At 54.1% G+C, this 25142-nt stretch overlaps 7 protein-coding genes across 7 annotated transcripts; 2 read left to right on the top strand and 5 right to left on the bottom strand.

The window, feature by feature from the left end:
* Positions 1-859: 859 nt before the first annotated feature.
* CLUP02_10681 (uncharacterized protein) lies at positions 860-10038 on the top strand (the record flags this gene model as incomplete). Its single annotated transcript, XM_049289655.1, has 40 exons — positions 860-1006; positions 1049-1131; positions 1181-1281; positions 1352-1602; positions 1661-1681; positions 1771-1821; positions 1900-2036; positions 2091-2279; positions 2366-2439; positions 2504-2681; positions 2785-2926; positions 3016-3117; positions 3190-3489; positions 3692-3768; positions 3854-4047; positions 4079-4198; positions 4261-4498; positions 4585-4654; positions 4716-4867; positions 4960-5162; positions 5219-5336; positions 5398-5530; positions 5649-5712; positions 5855-6162; positions 6219-6385; positions 6468-6541; positions 6597-6886; positions 6919-7103; positions 7170-7537; positions 7649-7728; positions 7811-7974; positions 8128-8275; positions 8356-8699; positions 8758-8763; positions 8818-8878; positions 9161-9225; positions 9386-9442; positions 9547-9645; positions 9702-9747; positions 9817-10038. 40 exons carry the CDS (start codon positions 860-862, stop codon positions 10036-10038), a joined length of 5829 nt encoding a protein of 1942 aa, XP_049146800.1.
* Positions 10039-10858: 820 nt separating this feature from the next.
* On the bottom strand, positions 10859-14339 carry CLUP02_10680 (uncharacterized protein; the record flags this gene model as incomplete). Its single annotated transcript, XM_049289654.1, has 14 exons — positions 10859-10972; positions 11036-11223; positions 11367-11469; positions 11527-11622; positions 11659-11860; positions 11953-12055; positions 12289-12491; positions 12577-13113; positions 13163-13245; positions 13302-13517; positions 13584-13721; positions 13796-13933; positions 14088-14207; positions 14274-14339. 14 exons carry the CDS (start codon positions 14337-14339, stop codon positions 10859-10861), a joined length of 2307 nt encoding a protein of 768 aa, XP_049146799.1.
* A 136-nt stretch (positions 14340-14475) lies between these two features.
* On the top strand, positions 14476-15413 carry CLUP02_10679 (BRCA1 C Terminus domain-containing protein; the record flags this gene model as incomplete). The annotated part of the gene is made up of 2 exons (XM_049289653.1): positions 14476-15200; positions 15269-15413. 2 exons carry the CDS (start codon positions 14476-14478, stop codon positions 15411-15413), a joined length of 870 nt encoding a protein of 289 aa, XP_049146798.1.
* A 1045-nt stretch (positions 15414-16458) lies between these two features.
* Positions 16459-19941, bottom strand: CLUP02_10678 (AMP-binding enzyme; the record flags this gene model as incomplete). The annotated part of the gene is made up of 12 exons (XM_049289652.1): positions 16459-16555; positions 16625-16760; positions 16847-16884; positions 16947-17005; positions 17072-17448; positions 17536-18277; positions 18335-18864; positions 18927-19361; positions 19452-19549; positions 19617-19733; positions 19792-19847; positions 19885-19941. 12 exons carry the CDS (start codon positions 19939-19941, stop codon positions 16459-16461), a joined length of 2742 nt encoding a protein of 913 aa, XP_049146797.1.
* A 2475-nt stretch (positions 19942-22416) lies between these two features.
* On the bottom strand, positions 22417-22981 carry CLUP02_10677 (uncharacterized protein; the record flags this gene model as incomplete). The annotated part of the gene is made up of 2 exons (XM_049289651.1): positions 22417-22529; positions 22792-22981. 2 exons carry the CDS (start codon positions 22979-22981, stop codon positions 22417-22419), a joined length of 303 nt encoding a protein of 100 aa, XP_049146796.1.
* Positions 22982-23134: 153 nt separating this feature from the next.
* CLUP02_10676 (mmc protein) lies at positions 23135-23718 on the bottom strand (the record flags this gene model as incomplete). Its single annotated transcript, XM_049289650.1, has 2 exons — positions 23135-23407; positions 23563-23718. The coding sequence occupies 2 exons, from the start codon at positions 23716-23718 to the stop codon at positions 23135-23137; spliced, it is 429 nt and encodes a 142-aa protein (XP_049146795.1).
* Positions 23719-23995: 277 nt separating this feature from the next.
* On the bottom strand, positions 23996-25135 carry CLUP02_10675 (uncharacterized protein; the record flags this gene model as incomplete). Its single annotated transcript, XM_049289649.1, has 6 exons — positions 23996-24221; positions 24278-24425; positions 24669-24734; positions 24799-24811; positions 24860-24987; positions 25048-25135. 6 exons carry the CDS (start codon positions 25133-25135, stop codon positions 23996-23998), a joined length of 669 nt encoding a protein of 222 aa, XP_049146794.1.
* Positions 25136-25142: the final 7 nt, after the last annotated feature.

Here is a 25142-nt window from a genome sequence, read left to right as displayed (position 1 = left end):
GTAGGCGCGGCTGGGTGACAGTCATAGACCGGCTTTTCAAACAAGGTGGTTCATAACTTCATAAGCCTTTCGCAACTCTCATGGCTTTGGGTCTCACTACCTATGCTGATGACGCCTCTGAGTTTGCTTTCTTTTGTTCAAGCCATCCATTTCATTACGCGCAGTCGGGCTTGCACATCACCTCGTTTGCGCCGTCGCTTATGGGAATAGCAGACTTGCTCGCGAAATGGCTTCACAATCTACCCTACTACCCCCGTCGTCTTTTACGGCGGCGTTAGTAATGCCCAGAGAGCTCAAATCCTACGGCGTGTGTTTCTCTTATGAAGGCCCACAATTCTGCGCTTGTCGGAGAGCATGTCGAAGTTGCCAGCCGAAACAGATGTTCAAGTGAGCAAATACGCCAAACGCGCGACGTTGCTTGGGAATTGCAGCATTGCAAGGCTTGTAGCCAGGCATACACGGTGGCTTGTGGCGCCACTGCCTCGTGCCGTATTGAGAAGAGTCGTTTCTCTTTCCTGCCGCATCACTCTCATTATTGAAGCAAGCTGCCCTTCGGTCAGCTCCCTCCAATTCGGTGATCAATTGTAACGGCGGACTGACTGCTCTTCCTGCCATGGGGGAAATGTTCCGATGGGGCATTCTGCAATGCAAGATTCCTGCAGATGAGGAAACTTTGGACCTGCTAAAGACCTCTGTGTGCTGCCCGAAGTTCTTTCGATCTTCGTGTCCTGCCACGCCCGCCTACAGTAAGCAGATTCGGATGCTTCGCTTGGTAACCTCGATGGCTGTTCTCTCAACGCAACGCCGACGGGGCTTGTGATACATGACAGCTTTGACAACATGCTTGTTGATGTTGCACATGAAGAGACTGGATAATGGAACACACTTCCGTTTGCTCAGGCGTACAAAGTTCCTGCCCAGCTTCCTGCGGTGGAAGAAGGACAAGAACTCTCGGGATGCAGTTAAAGGCTTTCTGCCGACCGCGTACGGCTTGAACACACGCAAAGTATCTCGACTACTCCTGGGCGTCACAGTCCCATGAATCAAGGATTTGTGCCACTCTACCCAAAAAGTGGCCGAGGACCAGATCCTCTTCGTCTGCAGGGATGAGCTTCTCACAGCGCGATTGACGTGCGTGTCTGCGCCTCCGCGATTAAGATCAACGACAGAGCCAGTTCAGATCTCTAACAAAGGTGGACGACAAGGTGGAGGTCGTTCATCCTCGTGGCTGCATGTCGGGCAATGCATGCATCTGCGTTAACGTAGGTGGTATGCTAGATGGTCGGCGCTCTTCTAAGTTCCCGCAGCAGGGGCCCCCCAAAGGCTTTGCCTGGCCCTACAAGACTGCTAGGAAGAATCGACACTTCAGATACGATATATCTCTACGTTGCGGTCCGACTTCGGTGCGACTTTGAGGTGCGAGGAAAGTACGGATACGGGTTCCAGAGATATATGGGTCACGGAGCGACTAGCTTGGAGGCTCTCCCTTTACCAAGGACATTACGAAAGACGACCATCTTTTTCAAAAGAGACACAATGAGAATCGACAAGCTCAGTCACGAAGGCACGCAACCGCATAGCAAATGCCAACGGGACAGGCCGGTGCGGGGCTCGTCGCATTAGGAGGGACGGTGGATGTGTGTTCCGGCGTTGCTTCTAGCCCGGTGTGATGCAGAAGCCTGTGGGGGGGGGGGGGGGCATGTGCAATCGAATGCAAGATTCCGTCCTGTACGCTGCGGCCCGTACATGAGGTACCTACACTCTTTGCAGGGTCACTGCCACCAGGTCGCCTTCTCCAGCGGCACCATGATTCTCTTGCTTGTATCCGAAGGCGTACCTATACGGATTTGAGGCGGTTCCTCGTGCTGAGCTCGACACGCAGCTGTGCACTACAGGTAGCCGTTATTTTGGGCTTACCATGGATTTGGTCTTAAACATCACCTCGCAAACCCAGTCACGGGTGCTGCTCCTTGTCTCTGGCCCCTGGCTCGTGATCATCGCCCGACTCCAAACGGCACTACCAAAACGGAGACTTTGTGGCCATACACTGCGGATACATGGTGATCGGTTCGTTGCGAGGAGACAAGCAGCCAACCCCTGTTTCGTTTCGTTTCTGCTGCCATTCAGGCCGGGGACATTTTTGCCAATATACGGATAGCAGCTAAGCCAATGCGGGTATCGGTGGAAGCGCAGTCCATGACTAATCACCAGCACAATGCGTTTTCATCAACGTACGGAAGCCATCGTCACTATCTGTTATCAGCCTGGCTATTTGAGATGTCATGAGCGGTTGTTCCACACATCGGGGGCTTGCGAGCGTGGCCGATTCATCCCTCCTCGTTGGTCGATTTCGTGGTCGATCCAGACTGGCTTTCCCAAAGAAGTGTACACGCTCTCACGAGAAGAGCAACGAGTTCCCGTTCAGAACAGGAAGACCTAGTACCTGAATCCTCAGTCATGTCTCATAAGCAACATGGCCAGCCACACTGACAATGGCTTTCAGTCATTCAGGGTCTTTTCTTCGGACGAGAGAGCTCTTTGTTACCTGCTCTGAATCCTTGTCTCACTCCGACAGCTTCGAATGGGAGGGGTGAGACCTGGTGGTGGGGACCGCGGCGACAACAGTATTCGAGCCATGGTAGTGGCAGGTCCATCGACATCGCACTGGCCCTCGATCATCTGTCAGATACAATAGCAACACCTTGCCGAGCTTTTTAAAGGCCGTTGATTAGACGAAATTGCCCCTGTTGCAATGCCAAAATGTCTGTGAGCACTAAAAACCAGGAGGAGCGCTTTCCCCCCTTGTGTCGCAGCAAGACGTGAAGCACAACGACAGACGTTGCTTCATATGTATCGCCACGAAACTTCAGAGACGGACGTTCACAGTTCCTACTCGATCGGACTCGGCACGTCGAAACGAGCTGCGGTCAACGTTAAAAAATGATAGACCGCTTGCCGCTCACCTTGTCGTAGCTCCTGTCCTGCTACCGTCGGCGCTCTGTGCTTGAGGCGTAGAACGCGAGTAGTTGTGGCGTTCTGAAGCCAATGGATACAACGAGAGTCACCCGATTCGGCCTGGAGTTATCAAAGGAAATACCAACGGCGTCCCGAATGGGGGTTCAACAACGTCTATGCATTTTCTTCTGACTTGGATTCGGGACTTACACCAAATGAGGTTTATACCTACAGAATATGCAGACGACTGCAACTCTGCTCGCGAACGCACGTCTCATCCTGGGAAGCGGACTTGTCGTCCTTCCCGCGCACTACTGTGTATCTCCTCATTGCTGTGGGGGTTTGGACAGCTTCTTCATGTACTCCGTATGGATTACGGATACTTTGTCTGGGGGGCACAGTATCCGCATGGTGGCATTGCGCACGATAGCAATCAGCAACGCAGCTGACGAACCCTGGTCCCCATGTCGTCCAGACCCTGCAGACATCTTAAAATTCTGGATGCCAAAGATGGCAGATTCAACAGGGATTAGTGTGTGATGCTGATGTTGGCTTGAGCACTTGCATGACCCAGCTGCAAGGCGGCTAAGCATCTCTAAAACATGACCAATCAACGTGATTATCTAACGTTGAGGAGGGAGGGGTGCGTTTCAGTGCTCTCGAAGAGCACCCCAGTCCTCCAGCCCTTCCTTTCTAGCTTGTACCGAGATACTCCGTACATCAACAGCCCTAACAGAGTCCTCCTGGAGAAGGAATAACAGACTGCCAGTATGCAACTTGGGCCTCAGGCTATGAGACTCTGTCCTTCCAAGAGTTCAGAGCTCCAAGGCTCGAAAGCTCCTCTCTTGCAAGGAAGGGTAGGTAGCTGCTCGCTGAGGGCATCTCCACTCCCCTCCAGCCTGGCTTGTTGGATTTCGGCTCCATTCACGGCGAAAGACGGGTCCGCGGCTGATGCCTCGTTCCGTCACGAAACTACTACCAAGCGTACCACAGAGACGAAAGACACAGACTTGAACGAATCTGTGCCTTTGCACCAGACATTTCGGCGATTGAGAAGAGACAACGTCAAAGATCCAAGCCTTGTTCAGAGCTGTTGGCATCAATTGCTACGTACTTGTCGCAGACCAAGCGTGCTCAACTTCTCTCTTCAACAGCGTCACCTTTTTTGCAATGAGGTGCCATAACTACGTTGCGGTCGCAGAGTGGACAACGGTAGCCACACATGCATTGGCGCACTTCCCAAGTGTCCCACTCACACAGCAAACTACTCCGTACGGATACATGTTCGAACTTGCTGCGATCTAGTTGAGATACCGTACCTCCACATCGCTTGCCTACATAGTACATGCGAACCACTTGCCGCTTTTGAAGCTAGTTCACTGGTGTCAGTGATCTGGCGGAAGAGTCTACCTTCTCCGAGCCACATTAGCCTACCCGTCAACTCTCTTTCCCTCTCTGTCTGCAAGGTACTGGGTACGTATCGGTCGGTCACAATAAACGTCTCTGCACCACGACTTGCTTCACTTTCTCTAGCCTTTCCATGGTGCCCAGGGACAATGCATTTGATGTGCTATCTTTCGCCAAGGGATGCAATAGTTGATCGAATAAAATCGCACCGACTTCGTTGAGCCGGATCAACAGACTTTACTGGCACAGCGAACGTTCCATCGCCCACGACACATTCCGGTCTCGGGAATTGGTCATGCTTCTAGTAATATGCCCATCATTCGAGACTGCACAGCACACAACATCTTGCACAGAGTCGTGTTGAAACTATGATGGGTATGGCCGGAGGGTCTCCCAGGAGTTTCTCGACGTCTATGCGCACTCTTCGCGAATATCCATCACCAAAGACACCATTGGACACTTGTGTCAAGTTGCTAACATACCATAACTTACATACGGACGTATCGTACAGGATAAACTAGGGGGGCCATGTAGCCTGTACTCCCTGGATGTTTTTTTGGTTCACCGACCGGGGCCAACAGCAATTTGGCTTATCAGTTCAGCGCCATCATCGCTCCTTTGGCCGATATGGGAGAGAGAGGCAGACGGAGAGAGAGAGTCCCAGCAATTCGAGTGTGGGCGAATCATAGCAATCCACGTCGACGGCAGCCACACCATCCATCTACAACGCACTTGGGCCTGCGTCTACGCCTACGCCCACAACCACGCCGCAACTCCAAAGTACCTGTCCCGGGACTCTTGTCCTGATCTGGAAACGCGTTCAGCAATTGAATTCGCAATCTGCTCAGAGACGTAGACAAACCTAGCCAGCCAGCTCAACCGACCGCAAGTCAACGTCGAATGTCCAGGCTCTCTTCCTATTCGACTGCAAATACATTGTTTAGCTTTAGTCAAGATTTTGCAGCTTCGCCCCCGTGTATATGGATAGCCGATTTGGCTCTACTATATAACAAGAAGCACCGCCTTTGATCGCAGGCAAACTTTCCCTGGCGACGTGGAGGCTGTCGGCAGCAGATTCCTTGAGGATAGAAGTCCTTATGCAAATCATATTGCCAGGAATATTGTCCTCTGCTACTCTCATTCATCAATAAGCATGCATGAGCGGACCGTTTTCCGCCTTACATGAGAAGCACGAGGAGTTCCTCCCGCAGCTGCGAGGAAGGGCCAGGTCAGACGGCGTAGCGTTAGATGAGGTCTGACAGTACCCGTACCGTTCCAATGGGTAGTTCCACGTCGCCGACGATGCTGGTCCAATGGGAACATGGCCGGGGCTGAGGGCTGGAACATACGGTCTGCGCGACATGACATGGGATTGATGCCAGCGATGGTCAGCGATGGTGCCTTTTCAACGACTTGAACGGGCAAATGCTCTCCGCTGTCTGACTGGACCGGGACGCACTGAGTCGAATTGACATTGTCTTTGCCCGTGCAGCTCTTGTCGTAGAGATGGCATTTTGTCATCAAACACGAGCATCGCACGAGAGTCCAGGCAATAGCAGTTATGACAGCAACCCTCACTTCAGTACAGAAATCCAAAATCAGACTCGGATTACCATGCCAGCACCGGCAAGCACAAACTGGCGCAAGCACAAGTCATGTCTCTACAACTTGAATCAAGACCAAGTGCCGATTGACTCTCATCCCGCTCTCTGCGACTGTTATATCCCCGACACTATGCGTGCCCGTCCAGCCAACGTTCAATCACCGAGACAAGTCTGTGTTCGTAACAGGCGACGGACTGTGAGTGTCGGTTGGAGGTACAAGTTGACGTCTTCTCTCGACACTGTGGCGTTGAGGCGGCTCGGTCGAGGTTGGCGGAGGTGACAATGGCTTCACTGATTGGGTTTAGCATCCTCTTCACCGCTACTCTTGTGGCCTCTTTACGGCGACGCCCTCTCCCCGCTCCCCGTCCACGCTTGCTCTGGGGCCTCTGGCTGCTTTTCTTGCCAGGATCTGGGGCATGGTGATAGAGGCACACTCAGCCGGGGGGGGGAGAAGAGGGAGAGTGACTGAGTCTCTCTCCGAGAGTGAGAGAGAGTAACCAGGAAGAAAAGAGGAGAGAGACCCAGGCCTGGACCCCCCGGCCCACTAACCTATCATCGCTTGCCTCTCCGCTGCGGTCGAGCCAATAGCCCTATACCCGAAAGAGCTGGCTTGCTGACCCCCCACTGGAGCCACGCTGCGCTGGCAGGGCTACCTTGCCCAGTGTCTTTCCCGCCGCCTGCTGGACGTTGAGGTTTTATGCGCATACCGGTGGTTTTTCACGTGGAGGCAAGTGGCACGATGCAATGGCGAAGAAGACGAAGGAGGAGGAGGGGGGGTGTGCTTGTACCTGTACATGCGCCCAAGATGGCCCACGGCTGTTCCCCTCACTCTGGGCTGCTGGCTGCTCTTGAGTCTTGTTTCCATCTCCACCCCCCTCCTCCTTCTCCTCCTCCCCAGTCTTTTGAGTCTTGAGTCTCCAGTGCGTTTTTCTCTCTGCTCACTTTTGCTTAGGTACTCTTCATCCCTACACTACCTACACGACTTCGTACCTCCATCGCCAGTCAGTCTTCCGATGGGGCCCTCGTTCGTCAGTTTGAACAATTCAAGCCCTCCTCGCAAAAACATCCTGGCAAATCGCGCATCCGCACACCCATGACGAGATCCCGACTGCGCTTCTCGCCGTCTCTCGACGATGGGTGGGACTAATGGCCAACACCAGCACCAACACCAACACCACCAGACGTGGGGCGAGCGGACGACAGCGGATTCGATTCCAGCCACGGTCTTTTCTCTCTGGCGTTCGATCTCTTGTCACGACACGACTGGATATCTTTTTTCGTCTCGTCTCGTGTCTTCTTCCGCCCCTTGTTGCGTTACATAGAGTTACCTCCATCGGATCATAGGCCCATCGGTCATCAGTCACTCAGCTCAGCTCAGTCGTCGTGTTGCTGTTATTTTCTGACGAAAGCCGCCATTGCCTGCTCCTTTCACCATCCAGGCTCGGCTTGGAGAATGAGAAATTTGAGACATTTTGACGAAGGAACATCCACATACGGCGAACAGCCCGCTGTTTATGAAGAGCCCCGCATTCTTAACATCTGGACCGTTGAACTTGTCTCGATGATGCTTGGTATGTTGATACCGTTGAAACTTGAGAGGAGGCTCTTTTGACGAGTCCGAGATGGGCCATCAACACTGCGTCTAACTGATGCGAGCCTTGCTTGATGTCGCCCACCCGCAGCGGAGTCCGGTAAGACCACGCGTCTGACCCTGTCCATGATATGCTGGGTAGTTGTGCACCTGGAAAGCATGGGCGGACAGGTATGTACACCACCAGCATCCCCCCCCCCCCCCTCAAAAAGATCCACGATCCGACGACAGAGGTTGAGCACGGCTGTTGTAGGCTGTAGCCTGTCCGTCTGTACTCTCACGATCGGCTATGGCTGGACTTGACGGGACCTTTCCTGGCCCAGGATCATGTCCCGGGTGCTTTTGGCCCCTCCCTCCATCAGACATAGAGGAGCAGCAGTGCCTCACCCCGCCGCCCGCCTTCCGTCCTGTGCATATGTCGGGATAGCTGCGCGCTTCCCGTAGCCTCGCATCTGTGTCGTGGGAGGATCTGATGGGAAATCGACATGTCTTACATTAGTGTCCACGACAGCAGCAGCAGCTCGCGGGAGCCCTGCCCTAGCCTGACCTGCGCTGCTGCGTTGTGCAAAGAGCTGAGCTGGGCGCGTTCATGATACAGTTTGCTTGTTTGCTTGGCACCCATCGTTTGTCCTCCCGTCTTCATAAATCGGCGCACCGGGGAACGGAGGCATTTCCAACGACGGCTCCTGTACGGAGAAAACAGCGTGCATCAGGTTATGTGTGCAACGGTCGTACAAACCTACTAGTTGAAGAGGCAAAGACTACATCTACATCATTCCACCAGCACACTTGAGACAGGCCGAAGCCGGTATCTGCATCGACACACATCCAGATCTACACTGTAGGTGTCTAGATGAAGGACGGCGGCCCATCTTGGATGCTGTCGGGAATATCTCCCTCTCACCCGCGACCCGCGACCCCCGGGACACGCATACACATACAGATACACATATCCGTCCATACTACTCTGTACACACACTTCTTCGCATCTCCTTCCGATCCCTCCTCCCGGTCAAGCCCAAACCCACTCGATCAAGCAAGCGGCCGCCGCAGCAGCAGCAGCAGCCGATTGCTCCTCGTCGCGGGTGGATTGACGGCGATAAAAGTCCGGGCTCTGTGCGGTCGCCAAAACTGGCCGCCAGGTGCGCACATCGTTTCCTCGAACTTCCTCAACCTTGCCATTGCTTGTTCCCCCAATAGGTTGGCGTGAGATTTTTCTCTCGTTCGGCCGCTAATACTCTGTACATACTGGATACACAGACAAAAAGTGACGAAGGAGGAGGAGAAGGGAGCGGGCGGCGATGGGCGGAAGACCTCGCCTGTCAAGCCCGCGTTACATTCGCAAAACCCAACCCCCCCCCCCCCCCCATTTCCACTTTATTTCTGCTCCCCCTCCCTTTTTTCTCACGCCCTCGCTCAAATTTCCTGCCCCCAACATCTGGGAAATCTTGCCCGTTTGCCTGCCTTGCCTGCCTGGCTTACCTTGCACCTTGGTGTCATACCATGTGCGGCTAGAAGAGAGGGCTGGGGACTGGGGGGGAGGAGTGGTTGTGGATGGGACCCGCGTCCCCCCCCCCCCCCCCCTTGCGCGCGTGCGTGGGAGCAGCAGCGCCAGCGTCCGTGGGCAAAGATGCGCCGTCGCCGCCGCCGCGTCTCGGGTGGTAACATGTCAGATTTACAAGCGCTAGGTATCCCGTAGCTTGTTGCTTGCAAGAGGAAGTACACTCTACACTACATGGCGGGTGGGGGAAGGGAGGGGGTGAAGAGAGGAAAACGGGAACAAGAAGGAAAGAAACAGAAAAATCACAAGAGATTACCGTACGTGCAGGGAGATGCCGCAGTATGACAGAATAGCGCGTCTGCAATCCTCGCCGAAGCGGAGAGAGTATGTAAACTAGGGAAAAAAGTTCTGGAGTTCTCCCAACTTGGGGCCTCTGGGAGCTAGTCTACGGATAGTCTAGTTTCTAGACAGGAGCTGAACTTCTGAAGAGGCTGTAAAAACAAGCACGGAGATGTCCAAAAGTTGAAGGCGGCGTTGTCACTTGTTGATGAAGCCTTTTTTGCCACCACCATCACCTACCTACCTTGGTCCTTGCGATACGAACGATGCAACCGTATTCTCGACTCTCCATCGACTCCTCCAGGCTCCTCCTGCTAGGAAAAAAGGTCTCAGAGTCGTTGAGCAAGCAGGTGGCCGAAGGAAGAAACATGGGCATTGCATACGGGAAAAGAAAGGAGAAAGGGCAACGTACTGTGTAGACGCGCCCCCCGGATTTAGGACGATCACAACAGCGGCGGCAGCAAAAGTTTCGTGTGTGGCATACGGATACTGGCACGACTGGCAAGGAAAGACTGGGTGGTGGTTCCCAGCCCATCTGCCCTCCGGATGCAAGTATGCTTCGCATAATGTGTGTACCGTCGCCTGCTGTTGGCTCCGTTGGTGACAATCCAGCAGCAGCAGCAGCATGTATCTATCTGTAAGGCAAGGCAATGCAACGGCCCTTGCCTTGGAATACCACGTACGGAGACAGTGACAGACAGCGAGGAAGACAGACAGAGGACGACGTTACGAAATGTCTCTTTTTTTTCTGCCCTTTCTTCCACATGTCCAAGTCCCTCTCTCTTGTCTCGTCTTCAACGTCGTCCCGTCTATTGTTGAGGAACAATCCCCTTGTTGCATAACTTTTTCGGCTTTGTTTCTCGAACTTCTTGTTCTTCCCTCCCTTTCCTCGGTGCCGCCCCCCCCCGGGCCCTTTCTCCCTGCCCTTTGCCCGCCTCTGGTTTCCTTGTCCACAAAGATTGACTTTGTTCCAACAGAGATTTTTCTGCCCGTCGGGGACCACATGGAACGGCTATACTCTACCGTTTTGGGTCATTCGATCGGCTCGCCGCTCTCGAGAAAGAAAGAAAAAAAAAACCTAAACTAAACTAAAAACACAATGATAACCTCGGCGTAGTTAGACTTCTGACAGCCGCCCTCCTTCCCTTGTTTGCGTTGTGTGCCGCGCACGTCTTTTTGGGAGTGAGAAAGACGGGAGGGGTCCCCCCGGTACCCGAGTACGTATCCGTGGACCGTAGAGAAGCGGTAGACGGGCGCCAGTCTAAGACCAAGCAAGCCTCTTCCCAGCCATCCATCCACTCTGGCACCTCACTCTCCGCCATCAGTGCGTCTTTTTTGTGCCTCTCTCTCTCTCTCTCTCCGTGTGTGTCGACGTCTATCTCTTTGCCGGGACGGGAGGGTGTGAGGTATAATGTTCTGGCGCGCGCCGTCCTTCCCTCTCCCCTACCACTCAACCTCTCTCTATCTTGATTTAGCTCCCGAGACGAGACACACAACCTTTCTGTCTGGGACACGACCGGTGTGAGCCAGGAAGGTGACAGAATCATACAATAACAATGACAGCACCAAATCCAACTATTGGCGATGTCGGGATCGGTTCTAGCCGGCCTCTTTTTTTTTTTCTTCGAGGATACCCACTTTCTCGTCGAGATTCGGGAAGAGGAGAGAGGAGACAATCCTTCCCCCGCTCGCTCGTCGCGTCCGCTTGTCACGACCCGGGTCGGCCGCGCGAGGCGAAGCGAAGGCGGATAGGATTTGCCAGGTAGATGTAAACAGACCAGTCTCGACTTGGCCAGGCCAGGAAGGTAGGTAGGTCTTCCGAAGGTCTTGATTTGCAGGGCAAGCAAGGCAAGGCAAGGCAAGGTAGAGCAAGCAAAACACCACAGCAGGCTCTCCCTCACCCTCACCCTCACCCTCCCCCCTCCCACCCCCGGAAAGCGAAAGGGTACGATTGCCTGCATGCGCGTACGGGTATGCATGCTGCTCAGACATGGGGTGGCGGCGGCGAGATCACGGATCACAGAGGAGCCCTGGAAACTCTCGCTCGCTCTTCCAAGCGGCCTAGAAGTGCACTACGGACTACGGATTCTGTATCCGTACGGAGTGTTGCGAACCTCGTCCTCGCTCACGGAGGATGCCCCCTCAGGAAACAGAGCAGGTGTCGTGAAATGGCTCTTGCGCACCTGGGCCGCAGCAAGCAGGCGCATGCTGGGCAGATCATGTAACTGTCAGGGACGGGGTCAAGCGAGCGTGACGTGGACCTTTGACCTTTTGCGCGCTCGAGCTGATGTCCTCTGTGCCTCTCTCTCTCGCCAGACTTCGTGTCTCCTTGCCGTCCACTTGTGAGTGGCGCTGTCATGTTGGACCTTGGACACCGGATGAATCGTCAAGTCGGGATAGAACTTGGACGCTTGAAACGGTTCGCCCCCTCCTTCACGACCCCTGTGCTCGTCCCTGACGTCCCTGATTGATATCACATGAGAGACGGGCTGGAAAAGGGAGCTTGGGGCTCGGCGGTGCGAGATTGACTTTTTTTATTACCTCGCTACGCAGACTGTCTTGCTTCCTCGTGGGTACCCCGGCACCAGTGGCCTCCCTGCAATGGTTGGTATGACCAGGCTGTCTCGTCTCGTTGTGTCGTGACTTGTCTTGTCTTGCCTTTATTCCGACATGACGAGGTCGACCGTTGAAGTAGTCGGTTGCCCGAGGTATGATTACGTATTAGAAAGAGAGCGGTGCATCATCGCGCAGCGAAGCGTTGAAGAATGCAGCACGTATAGCGTGCGCAGAATTTGCAAGCCTCGGCATCCGTCTTTGCGACTCCAGCTTTCTTTTCCCGGGGGACATTTGCGACCTGTCGTCGTCGTCTTGTCATTTCTGAGAGTTTTCACTAAATGGCATGTTGGTGGTTTGATGCAGGAGAGACGGCAGGCCAGGCCAGGCCGCCATGGCAGGGCCCGGCGCATCGCATCGATGCTCCCTCACCTCGCTCCAGCCCTGCCCCGCCCGCCCAAGGCTAGCCGCGAAACACGGCGGCGGGAAGAGAGGAGGCTCGGAAAGTAGGTTGTGAGGTAAGGTAGCGGTATCCGCAGTGCTGTGCGCAGCGGTGCAGCGGGCATCGTGCATGAACTGCTGGTACGGCATGATAAGATGGGTGTGTTATACATGTGACGGAGCACCGCCTGGCTTCTCTTTTCTTCGCCTTTCCAAGGGTTGACCTGGACAACATCGGGAGAGGGCGAGGAGAGAGAAGGTTAGCGGGCCTGGAAGCTGCATTCTCTTGGTGTCGATTGGCAAATGCAGGCGCATGTGCGTGCAGTGGCCTCATGGGAGAGCCATATATGGCAGACATGGGAGTCCCCGAAGCTGGAGAGTGTGCCATGCCAGGTCCGGGGCGCATGAGACGGCCCTTTCGTTTGGTGTTTCCCGCCTCCCGCCGCGCGGCAGGTTTGGCGATGCAAGTCAATTCGAGACCCGAAGCTAGGTGCACCTTTCTTCGAGGGAGCTTGGATAACAAGCTTTCCTCTCTCGCCTTCTCGTTTCTTGTCACCTCTCTGGCTCCTCCGCCGGATGTGGGAGTATGGGGGGAGCTACGGCGCGAATATGAAGCAGCCAACATCGGCTGTGCAAGCTTTCTCTCCCTTTTAAGGTGCAACCTTCGACCGATGACTGGGCGTGATGTGCATGACTGGCGTCTGTGGGGGAATGCGATGCCACTGCGATCAATGTCCTAGGCCGATTGGATGGCTTTAATTTTCGCCGCACCAAGGGCCCCCGGTGATATGGTTTGGCGATCCAAAGGGTCGAAGTCTGATGTCGTCTTCTTTGGGCGTATGTACCCAATACGTCTGTGGAATCTTCAATATCATTTCCACAATAAGATAGAAATAGCCTTCTGTTGAACCGGATATTGAAGGGGGTGTGAAGTGAGCGGCATCCGAGTCAGAGACTTCGTCGACGAGTAGATAACGGCGACATCATATTCGTAGTTGTACGCAAGGACAAAAAGGTCCAAAACTGATTTTCGCACTCGCATCTGCCGAGCCCAGACTCCAATATGGTCCCCTGACTGAGCGTTCCGAAAGCCGTCAGACAGAGGCGCCGAGGAGTGATTGGGCCTCTGCAGCCCATCATTCCAACATGGTGCAAGGTATGACCTTCTTCACAGCCTCCTTTCCACTCAGACCGTCCCGATTTCAGCTCCGTGGGCTCGTGGGTAACCTCGTGGGCGAAGGAAACATGTCGCTTGTTTTGGGGGAGGGTGAAGAGCAAAGAGGGTGTGTCCAGGTGTGTCTGATCCGGTGTTTAGGCCTGATGTCGGTACCTGCAGGAGATGGAGAGGTTGAAGGTGAGGTGAAAGGTCCCCTGAGGTTCGAAGCGTTCGGTCTTTCTTGCAACAAGAAGGTTCCAAGGGGACTCTGACGTGCACATGCATTCTTCCTGGGATTTGAGGAATGACGGGATTCGAGCTGGGGAAACATCGGTGCGCCGACGCTGCTGCAGCTCCTGCATTTGCCAGTATGGCAGGCGGAGCAGCTGGCATTGACATCTCTCGGTCCAGGAACGGCACCTGAGTTAGCTTCGCCTTACTCGGGAAGCTTTGACTGCATGTCTCTGTCTCTACACCTTCCCGTCATGTAGCTTCGATGAGATGTGATTTGAGTTTAGGTGTAAGCGAGAGATGACTAACATGGAAACCCCAGAGGTGACCAAGGTGGGTGTCGGTGGCTCTCGGTGAGACAAAGATCATGTGACCCCGCGACCGGTACGTGCCTGGATCGACCTTGGATGTAAATGCGCTTGGGACTCCCTAGCCTGCGGCGCCGCGTGATTCGCGTATCGTTGACGACAGAAAATAACCCCTTTGTTTGCTTACGGAGACACTAGAGGCAAAATCCAGCATTATGACCCTACGTTTCTGTTGTGTGGACCTGAACGACATTGCATGCTCAACGCGCATGTGCCTCGCATTGCAGCGCCGTTTGGCACATCTATCATGCTAGCAAAGCAAAAAGGGCAGAAGAGAAAAGAAAAAGAAACATTGTTGCTCCAAAATAATCACGTGTGTCAGAACCGAAATGCCTTCGCCGGAGAAGACACCTATCCCACCAGCCGCAAAGCCGCGGTTCGGCAACAACTTCGATCCATACAACTCAAGCGCCACCGGACATCAACGCCCGGATCACGTCCCGGGCACAGGATGGCGAACCAGCCGCGCCCGCAAGCTCTCGGAGCAGTTTGCGGGCGGTCACACTGGCGGTGCCCGCATGAGTGACACGTACGGCGCTGGCAGCGAGGACTTTGACGAGAAGCTGAAGATGGTGGTGCCCAAGGACGTCAAGGCGAGGGCAAAGATGAGCGTGGCGGACATGCTGGCGCGGCCGGGGCTGATGAGGAGCGGCTCTTCAGTCTCTGAGACCGGCTCCGCGGCATCTAGCACGTCTGCTACAGCACCGGGTGGGTTGGTAAGGATGAGCGAAGAGGAGGTCATGGAAGCTCGGCGGAAGGAGGACGAGGATGCTGAGGCGACGAGGGCGGCTGGTAGGGGATTGTTCGAGGGCGTCACGGTGTACGTCAACGGGAGCACGCATCCCATCATCTCGGATCACAAACTCAAGCGCGTCTTGGTCGAGAACGGTGCGCGCATGTCCATACATCTCGGACGGAGGCAGGTTACGCATGTTATTGTCGGGAGACCGGCGGGCGGAGGCGCTGGAGCCGGCGGAGGACTCGCGAGCGGCAAACTTGAAAAGGAAATTCGCAGGATCGGCGGGTCTGCCGTCAAATATATTGGCGTTGAATGGTTCGTTCTTTCTTTGTCTCCCTATCTCATCTACCCGTATGAATCGGCGGACGCTAATCCTTGCGCAGGGTAATGGAGAGTCTCAAGGCGGGAAGTCGATTGCCCGAAGCACGCTTCGCTCCTCTGAAAGTTGCGAGAGAGGGCCAACGAAGTCTTTATGGAACGTACGGGAAGCAGGCCTCCAAGGAGTCCCCCGCTGGATCGGCAAGTTGATGTGGTTAGTTCTTGGATCATTATCGACGTCGGCGAACGTGAACGGTTTTCAACTATTGCATTGATGGGTCACTGGAGGCACAACGATACCAGGAATACATTGGGGGGCATGCTGTGATTCGGCATACGAGGCGTTGGTTGGAACTACTCTAGTTTGCTATTCCATTTGGAACTTCATAACCACCATTACCGTTTCGCTCGTAAATATCCGATCCATGCCTGTCACGTCCTGTCCTCGAACTTCCGTAGATGATGCCCCCCGTCTCTCATTTCACCGGAACCTAAATCATATTTCCCGATGAACCTATCCCTGGACGGAGATGAGAAACAGCCGCTCAGCTTCGAACACGGTCACACGTTCGACGGCCCGTGAGCAAACATGGTACGACGGCCGTGACTCGGTACGGGTATCAGGTTTTCCTTCGAGCCTCGTCTTCCCGCCATGGGATCGTATACATTTGAACGTCAATGGTCCTGGAGGGACGACCTTACGCTCTCTTTTCGTCACACAAGCTGACCATGGCGAGGCCTAGGGCGGAAGGGTGTGACCGAGGAGATCGTGAATACGGGATGGAGGGCTCTCGATTTTCGTCATACCACCCATCCTGCGGGCGCGTGTCGCTTTGCAACGACGGCTTCATGTCGCACGATGGGTGTCGTCGTCGGTGGCAATTGCTTCAGGGGAAAGATTGCGGTCGGCCTAGGCTTTCTTGGCTCAGTGTCCTTAGTTCAGTTGGGCGAGTCCAGACCATGGGAGCTCAGCGTCCGATGGTCGGGGTTGAATGTTCCGATATAGTTACCTAGCAGCTACCAAGGAAATCTAGACGAATATGTTAACACTGTTGAGCTTGATATAGCTGGCTACGAGGCCTACGTCTACGGCGGATTCCGACTATGACGAGAAAATGACGGAATTTTCAAAGGATCGGCCAGCAGCGTACCGCAGTCTTTCATGACAACCCCTCATATCTCCTCAGCCCGGTACCCTGTACATAGATTCAGACTAAAGACCGGTGAACGGGTTTCTGAAAACTGTTCAGAGAGATCAAATCCTTGTCGAGAAGATCAAGTCTCTTGAGCCATCGAGATCGAGTAGACTGAGTTCCTCTTCAATTAGCACAGTATCTACATCATATGTTTTCCTGATAAGCCGGACAGCTCTTTTTTTTATTTTTTAACCCCTTTTTTGTTGGTTTAAAAAGCCAGTGAACGATAGTAGTTGATATTTTTCGTGACCAAGACGTTCTACGGTCATTGACGGGTTTGATTCGTGACGGAAACAGATCCAGCGTGGTGCGTTGACATCCTTTCCCACTAGCTTCAATACATATCGACCGACGTTGGATACTAAGTGATAAGGCGATCATATTCTCATTCCTCAATATCTCAGAATCAAAGTACCATATCCGCTTTTTGATTCTCAGGCTTGTTACTGGAGCTCATGATATCACTCGTAACGTTTGTGACTGTACTATCTTATCTTGGTTAGTAGAATGTCTTGATGTGTGATCTTCAACACCAAAACACAGTTACGAACCGGTGATGAAACGATTGGCACAGGCTTCTCTGTCGTGCGTAGCAAAAGGTGATATCTACAACTTCGCTCTAGCCTCCGTACTCTTATGTCCATCCCCCCTCACCTCCCAATACTCCCTCACCTTCTCCCTCGCAACATCCACCGCGCCAGCATCCTCGACCGTACTCGGCACCTGGACCTCCTTCCCAAACTCCTCGTGCACTGCGTTCTCCAACAGCTCCCTCAGGACGCGGCGTAGCGTCTTGCCGCTGCGCGTCTTGGGAATCATTCCCTTGCCCTGGATGAGCCCGCCCAGCGTGGCGATGGCGCCGACCTGCGACCGCACGAGCGCGTTGATCTCGTCGGCGAGCTTCGCGTCGGGCACCGCCGAGGTCGGGTGCTCGGGCGTCGATAGCGTGATGAAGGCGAAGGGGAGCTGGCCCTTGAGCGCGTCCGGGATGCCCACCACGCAGGCTTCCGCGACGAGGGGGTGGGATGTGATGGCTTGTTCGAGGCCGCCTGTTTTATCTTGTTGTTAGCTTCGGGGGGGCGTTCTATTTGGCATGGAAAAGAACTTCCAAGGACGAGGACGAGGACGATGCTTACCACTTGACAAACGATGAGCGCTGACATTGAGTACGTCGTCGTTACGGGACATGACGTTGACGTAACCCTCGACGTCGATGTAGCCTGCATCCCCCGTATCCAACCACTTGCCATTGAAACGCTTCAGATAGCCTTTGTAAAACCGCTCCTCATCTTGCCACAGAGTTCTGAAAGCAGTCGGGGCAAGAGGCAACCCGAGGACGATGTTTCCCATCGTGCCTCTCGGAAGTTCCTTGCCGTCATCATCCACGATGCGGACGTCGAAGCCAGGCATGGCTTTTCCGGCGCTGCCCGGCTTGATCTTGGGAGGCGGATGGCCACGCAAATCCGTACCGCGGTCTTTTCCGGCATGCGGCACGAGAGCCCGCCCCGTGATGGGCGACCCGGCTTCCGTCGACCACCAGTTGTCCACAACATGGGCGTCGACTGCGCCGTAGGTTTCAAGGAGCTCCTGGTACATTGTGATGATTGCCGGTTCGGACCGCTCGCCCGCCAAGAAGAGCCCCTTGAGCGTCCGGAGGCCGCCGCGCTCTCCGATCTGCTTGAAGAGCTTGTTCTCGGGATCGTCGCGCTTGATGGCGCGGAGAGCCGTCGGCGCTGTGAACATGGTGTTAACCTTGTACTCTTCCACGATGCGCCAAAAGGCTGAGGCATCTGGTGTGCCGACGGGTTTGCCCTCGTAGAGGACGGTGGCGGCACCCGTGAAGAGGGGGGCGTATGCGATATAGCTGTGCCCTACGACCTAAACCACCTAACATTAGAATCTGACCCAGCCCCGGGAGAGCTTGACAAAACGTACCCATCCGATATCTGACGCTGTGAACGAAACACAGCCGGGGCCGTGGATGTTGAACAAGTAGCTGATAGAAAGATGCAACCCGACAGCGTGTCCAGCAGCATCCCTCAACACGCCCTTTGGCGTTCCCGTCGTACCAGATGTGTGGATGATATAGATCGGGTCCGTCGACTTCACAGGCACGCAATCGGCCCTAACGCCTCTCGCACGACAGCTCTTTACAATGCTCTGCCAGTTCCTCTCGCCGTCGTTCCTCTTGATGGGGTTCCACCGGATCTGCTCGCGCTGCCATACAACCACCTTGTCGGGTTTGTGCTTGGAGATCTGGCAAGCCTCCTCAACGAACGGCTTGTAGCTCATGGGCGGCTTATTACCGTCGATACCACACGAAGCCGTCAGGATGGCCACGGGCTGAGAGGCCTCTATACGCTGGGCGAGAGCGGCCGGTGCGAACCCGCCGAATACGACGGCGTGGATTGCACCTAGGCGACTGACGGCGAGTATGCCTATCAATGCCGCGGGAATCATGGGCACTAATAGTAGTGTAAGGTTTGGATCGGAAAATTGGCTATCCGACAATGAGAAGAATACTTACTATAAACCAGGACGACGTCGCCCTTTTTCACTCCCTCTTCCCTCAGCGCCCCGGCGAAGACCTCAACCTCGTCGAGTAGCTGCTTGTATGTGAGGGTCTGCTTGGTATTCGTAACGGGACTGTCATAGTATATTGCCGGCGCATCGCCCCTGCCATCGTGAACGTGACGGTCTACACAGTTGAAACAGGTCGAGATTTCTCCGTCCGGAAACCACTCCCAAGAGTCGTGGGTGACGCCGCTCTTGAGCGTCTTCTTGGTGACTTTGAGTGTTGAAGAGGGCTTCTTGTGCCAGTGCAGGTGTTCGGCCTGGTGGGCCCAAAAAGACTCCGGATCCTCGAGGGAATGACGCAAGACTTCGTCTTGAGGGTGTAAGTTGTCCATATTTACAGCGGCTTGCTGTCTGGCGTTGCCGAATGTGTGGTAAACTCGATTGGCTGTGAAGAAATGAGACAATGAGCGCTGGTGAGATTACGACAGAAAGATGAAGGAGGTCCGAAATAGCATCAAAACTATAGAAGCATTACTCGTGGAGACTACATGAGTCCTCTCGGCTTCGGCTCTCTCAAACAGTCGGACGGCTGGAAGTTTGGAGGTTGGAACGGCGTTGAGATACGAGACAGCTCTACCCTTGCAGCAGCAGCTGACGTGCCCTCTCTCCCCTTGGACCTTGGTGCGTTGGCTGGCTTGACCTGGGGTTGCCGCTGAGGAGGCACCCTTCCCCGCATTCCGTTGACCCGGGGTAAGGGGAGCGACCGTCATTGCCGACCACGCCGACATCGCCAACCGACCTTGGCTTCTTCCAACGGCTGGTGACCCCACGGGGTTCGATCTTCGTCCGATTGCTTATTTACGCCTGCAGCTCACAGATCACAGCTTGCAGACCTTTCTTTGTCTTCGTTGGGGTTTGAGTAATTGAGTATCTAACAGGCCTTGAGAGACGATTGATAAGTACCTTACACAGCCAGACTCAACGAAGCTCTCGCTCTCGAGAAAGAAAAAGGCATCAATTAACATTATTGAAGATCGGCTTCTCTGATAGTTTCGTTAAATACTTGTCCAGTCTCACTATAGAGCAAGTGAACGCTCTATAAGTGAGGGACTGCTTCGTCAATTCTCCTTGAAGATACTGGTGGTGAGGTGACTGGGACTATTTCCCCAGAGACGGGCGATGGTCCCACCCGGCTCCCCGCAAGACCCATCCGTCCCGTATCACACTTGCCTGTCTGCGCAATCAAGTTTACCCAAGTGTAAACTCCCGAAAGTGACTCGAAGTTAAGTGTAAGTGTGAGGGAGAACATCCCGAGAACTTTCGGGGCTGCAGATCCAACTACAGAAACACGGTCAATCCAACAACGCGTCCCATAACTACCTCCCTATCCAGGCAATGGGAAGTAGTGAAATCGAGAAGCCTTCGCAGTAGCTCTGATTGTGCCGGAACAATTGTAGACACACCGACGCTCCCCGAAGCCCTCGTCTTACTATCCCAGTACGGTCGAAATTCCAACTCGCTCGCCCCGAACACCTCATCCGGACAGGCAGTCACCCGTAAACCCTAGGATGTTCACGATGCCTTATAAGTCTGCAGGGCAGAGGGCGAGAGTCAACACGCGCAAGACATTCGAGCCACCGCTTCAAGCGGCACGACATGACCAACGGCTCCGGCCCAGCCGGCTTCCACCGGGTTCAACGGTCTCCACGCCCTCCAGGATCCGGTACGATCACCCGCAGGTCGAGGGAGGATAAGACTCTCTCACGCCGCGTATCCGTAAGGAAGCTTGAAGGTGAGCAGCAGGAGAAACGAACCCGAAAGGCCCCTGGCCCTCGGGGAGGGTTACCCATGAAGATTATCTTCCCCAGCGCCAAGCTTCGACTGACAGGCGTCAAGCAAGTGCTAACTGTATATAACCCTGTCGCCCTATGAAATGTCATCCGCATCCGTGATGCCTCTAGCATTTATGCCTCATTTGTTCCGAAGAATCCTGGGTGACAATCCATGCGCTCTAATGCATTCGTGGAAATTCGATTGATGGCGATCAGCGCATAGTGGCTCAGTTGGGTTGTTAATCTCGCTTACGTCCGCGTTTGCAACACCGCTTATGTGCACATATAGAGATTGTCAATGATCCATTAAAGGGATATCGCTCTAGAACGATAGTCTAGCAGGGGGTAGTCCGTACTCTTTACATACCTTAGGTTGAAATTTCATATTCCTCCTACAATGCTTTGTGTTTGGAAAATGGGCTTCACCCACACTCCCAACCCTTTCTTTTCAGCTCACCGTTTTTCTCATTGTAATCTAGAATGGCATAGCCAAAACCATGCGCCTGGAATTACCAGCTGCACTAGGTACGACTCACGAGTATCCGTACTATCGGTATGTTTCCATTTCCAGCTCAGCAACAAAGACCCACACCTCCATGATCCATCACAGCGTGCTCGTCCCGTCCAATCCCGTTGTACCTTTCACCGCTGCAGTAGCGCCCAAGCGCTGCAAGATGCAGGTACGGCGCAGCGCTAGGTACGTCTGTACTCCGTACCCCCGAACGCCCCCTATTTTCCATAAGGTTCTTCTCCATAACAAGGTAAACAAAGAATAAACCACCAAACAAAACAACCTTAATCGATCTGGATGCAACGATGGTAAATCTCAGCCCCCGAATAGCGGTCTATCAGGCGGGCTGCAGCTCTTAGCTCCTCCTCATACCTGTCTCTACCAAGAAGCAATTACGTCGCCCACCTCCTCTTGGCTGGAATGCCGCGTCTCTCCCAAGACACTCACCTAAGAGAGAAAGGGTTGTACCTCGTATGCGCTCTAGGCACAAGGAATGCGGCACGGCTGCGGCGTAGAAAAGGGGGGGTGGAAGAAATCCCAAGACCTAAGCAGAGGCGCCCAGTACCTAGGTATGCTAGGCATGCGGGACTGCGCCCTCTTTCCAAGATACACACTCAAGAATCCTCCTCCACGCAAATGATCTTTCGAAGGTGAATGGCCTTGTTCATCCTTTAGCGAAATGAGGCCGATGTGTTCCCCTCTTCTCTCTCCGTCAGTTCATCTACGAAATACATCCTTCACTCTCACCGGAATCCATATCCGTCAAACCTCGGGGAGTCGGGAGGGGGGAAGGGGACCTCTCATCAAGCTCCGCGCTATTGCTGGACTATTTCCACTCCGGCGTCCTTGGTTGTCTTGGACGTATTTTCGTCGTCACAGCCGTTTTGTCACTTCCCGAAGCAAAGAGTCACCGACTTGCCGATAATGTGATAATGCTCTTGCCCCCGAAGAAGTAGACTAGACGTACATGGAGTTCCGGATCCCGGAGACCGCTTGTGTAATTCTGCCTCCTCGGGATACTATCCTGCTAGGAACTTATTGAACGGACAGTGGTCCGAATGCCTATAGCAATGTCGTATCATCCCCAAGGCAAGCGGGCCATAGCTTGAGAAATTCTCCGAGGTAGATAAGCTCATTATAATTATGAAATCATCCATTCACTTGACGTCACGTCGAAGTGATGGGCTAGCAAACAGCACATTTGGACATTCATACACATTACGCGGCAGTTCGTTTTGGCAGTAGGGCGTGATACACATGAGGATGAGTACTCAATCGTCAGGCGAGAGGAGAATATGATGTGAATTGGGTCAAACAGGTTACTCTGCCGCGAGTAAAGACGAGACAGTCGAAGAATAACCTATCATGGTCGCATTATATTCCCATTCTCTAAGCCTCTCGAAAATGAAGAAAAAGAGGATGGTATGTACCGCACACACACACGCGGATATGATCCTCAATTGGCGATTTGACGGGAATACCGAGCCATAAAAACCGTTATTGGGGCGAAGGTTTGTTTGCAAAGCAAGTACAAGAAGTTGCAGTATTGACAGGTGTGAGTTTACTGCATGGCTTGGGCGTTCCCGTGATTGAGAACTCCATGGCGCCATGCAGGCAAGAAAATGTACCGGGTATTCTGTGGGCGTGTCGTTTCCTTTCTCCGTCGTTTTTGGGATCCATTCCCAAGCTCTCCTTATCCAAGGAGACTCCCAAAACTCCCATCCAAAAAAGTACCCATCCAGTCGATTGCGTGTCGGATGGGTTCACAACCGCGCTCCAGTCATTAGGTGTCGTAGGCTCCCCACGAAAATTAAAATATTATCGTACGTCAAAGATCGTAGGGGGAGACGTGGATGGCGAGACGTGAATGTTGATTTAGAGGACGAAAGCAGCGAATCCGAGGACACCAGCCAGACCGGCGCCAGAGAGGGCAGCGGCCTTGCCAGCACCGGCGGTAGGAACGGAGACGGGCTTGGTGGGGGTGATGGCGGCAGTGCCGGCGACGGTGGTCTTGCTGAGGGCGGGAGTGGCGACGGGGATGGTGCCGTTCTTGGTGGGGGCGGCGCAGTTCTCGCACTTGACGATGGAGGAGGTGATGACGGGCTTGGTGACGGTGCAGGGGCAGTCAGTGATGGTCAGGGTGGTGGCCTGGAATGTCATTAGCTTGGGTTCGAGATCGACATGTCTTTAGAGGTGAAAGGTCGGGCCATCTCCGAGTCTCGGGGAGCGTCAAAGCCGGCGCTTGGCCGGCGAGCGCCGAGACACTCTGAAATCATCCCGTCCACCTCCCGAATTCGACGTACCTTGGTGATGGTGTAGGTCTTGTCAGCGTGGGAGATGACAGTGGGACCAGGGCAGTAGGTGGTGTAGGCAGAGACGACCTCAGTGACGTAGGTGACGTTCTTGTTGGCCATGGCGCCGGTGGCGGCGAGGACAAGGGCGGCAGCGGAGAACTTCATTTTGACGGTTGTTTGGGGAGGAGAACTTGGTATTAAGACTCGAAAGAGTTGTAGATGCGAGTTGAGGATTAGGTGGTTGGGTTAACGAGTGAAAGCGACTAAAAAGTCTGGGTCGGTACTGAATGAGTGAGTGTGGGCGAGGAGGGAAAGGGAAACGGGAGACGGGATGGCCTGGAGGAAATGAACTTATATACAGAGATGGGCGCAATGGAACACGACATGGGAACTGGGGGCGGTGGACACTGACTGGGCTCTCTACCTTAGTGCCTGTGCTACACTACCTTGGGGCCCTGCCTTGCGGTAAGGTAATGGGATGGGTCAGGGACGACGGTACCTTCGCCCGGTCATGAAGGGTGGAGCAACGCATCTCCCAGGCCTGGAGATGAGAAGAGGAGCTGGACTGGGAGGGCGAAAGAGAGCACACGCCGCCTTTCCTCCAAACCCCTGCTAAGAGGGACACGATCCATGGCTGAACAAGGGGGGCTGGTTTCTGTTCTCTTTCGCTATTCACTGACCAGCTTATTTCACTTGGGACGAATCAGAAGTGGGCTAGACGAACGGGTTCTTGGTAACGAGGGGAGTAAACACGAAGAAAAGACCATTGTGGATGACTTGTGTGGACGGACGGGAAAGGGGGTAGACCAGGTATGGTGTATGTGCTTGTGCGTGTTTTTTTTTTTTGCGCTTCCTACGTTTGTTGCTGGTGGCTTTGGCAGTCCAGAATTGGCCAGGCAGACGAAGCGGCTACTCCCCTTTGGCCGAGAGGGGGGCGGGAAAATAAGATTGACAAGTTTGGTGGTGTGGTTGCGTAGAGAAGACGGGAAAAGCAAAAGAGAAGTCGAAAAGACTGGGCTAGAAGTTGATTCTCGGAGTACGTACCCTCCAAAATGGGATGAAATCAAATGGGTGTGAATGAGGATGGGAAGAATATGCACACAAAGGGGACCGACCTTGGAGCGCGGGAATTGAGGTGTGGGATTCATTTACCTTTTGACCCACTCGGACCCAGATGACCACTTAGATCCGGGTATCATTGGGTGTAGCAAGATAGAGTACGAATAGAGCCACGAGGTGACTGACCAGCAAGCGCTTGCTTTGTTTCATCAGATCGTTCGTTGATCGTCTGTGTTTTGCTTCACACTGTCGCTCGGAAGCACCCTTTGAAAACTCCTTGCGTGGGAATCAGTCCTCGACTCTGGTCGCGGCCCTCCTGATCGCTCCGAATCTGCAAGGAGTTCGGACGAGCGAGATGAGATGACTCGAGCCCACCTCAGGAAACAGAGTCAAGGACTCAAGGTAAGCTTGAGCATTTTCAGCGGGTCGGCCAACCGTTGACCACGCATCTGGGCAGCGAGCTGGCCATACTCCGTAGACACACGAAAGATCCGTACACGTACGCATCGCTCTTTCCTGTCATGCTGGCA

This window comes from Colletotrichum lupini, chromosome 5 (genome assembly GCF_023278565.1).
Source record: "Colletotrichum lupini chromosome 5, complete sequence".
NCBI lineage: Eukaryota > Fungi > Ascomycota > Sordariomycetes > Glomerellales > Glomerellaceae > Colletotrichum > Colletotrichum lupini.
The sequence above is the reverse complement of the archived record's forward strand: the minus strand, read 5'-3'. Positions and strand labels throughout refer to the sequence as shown.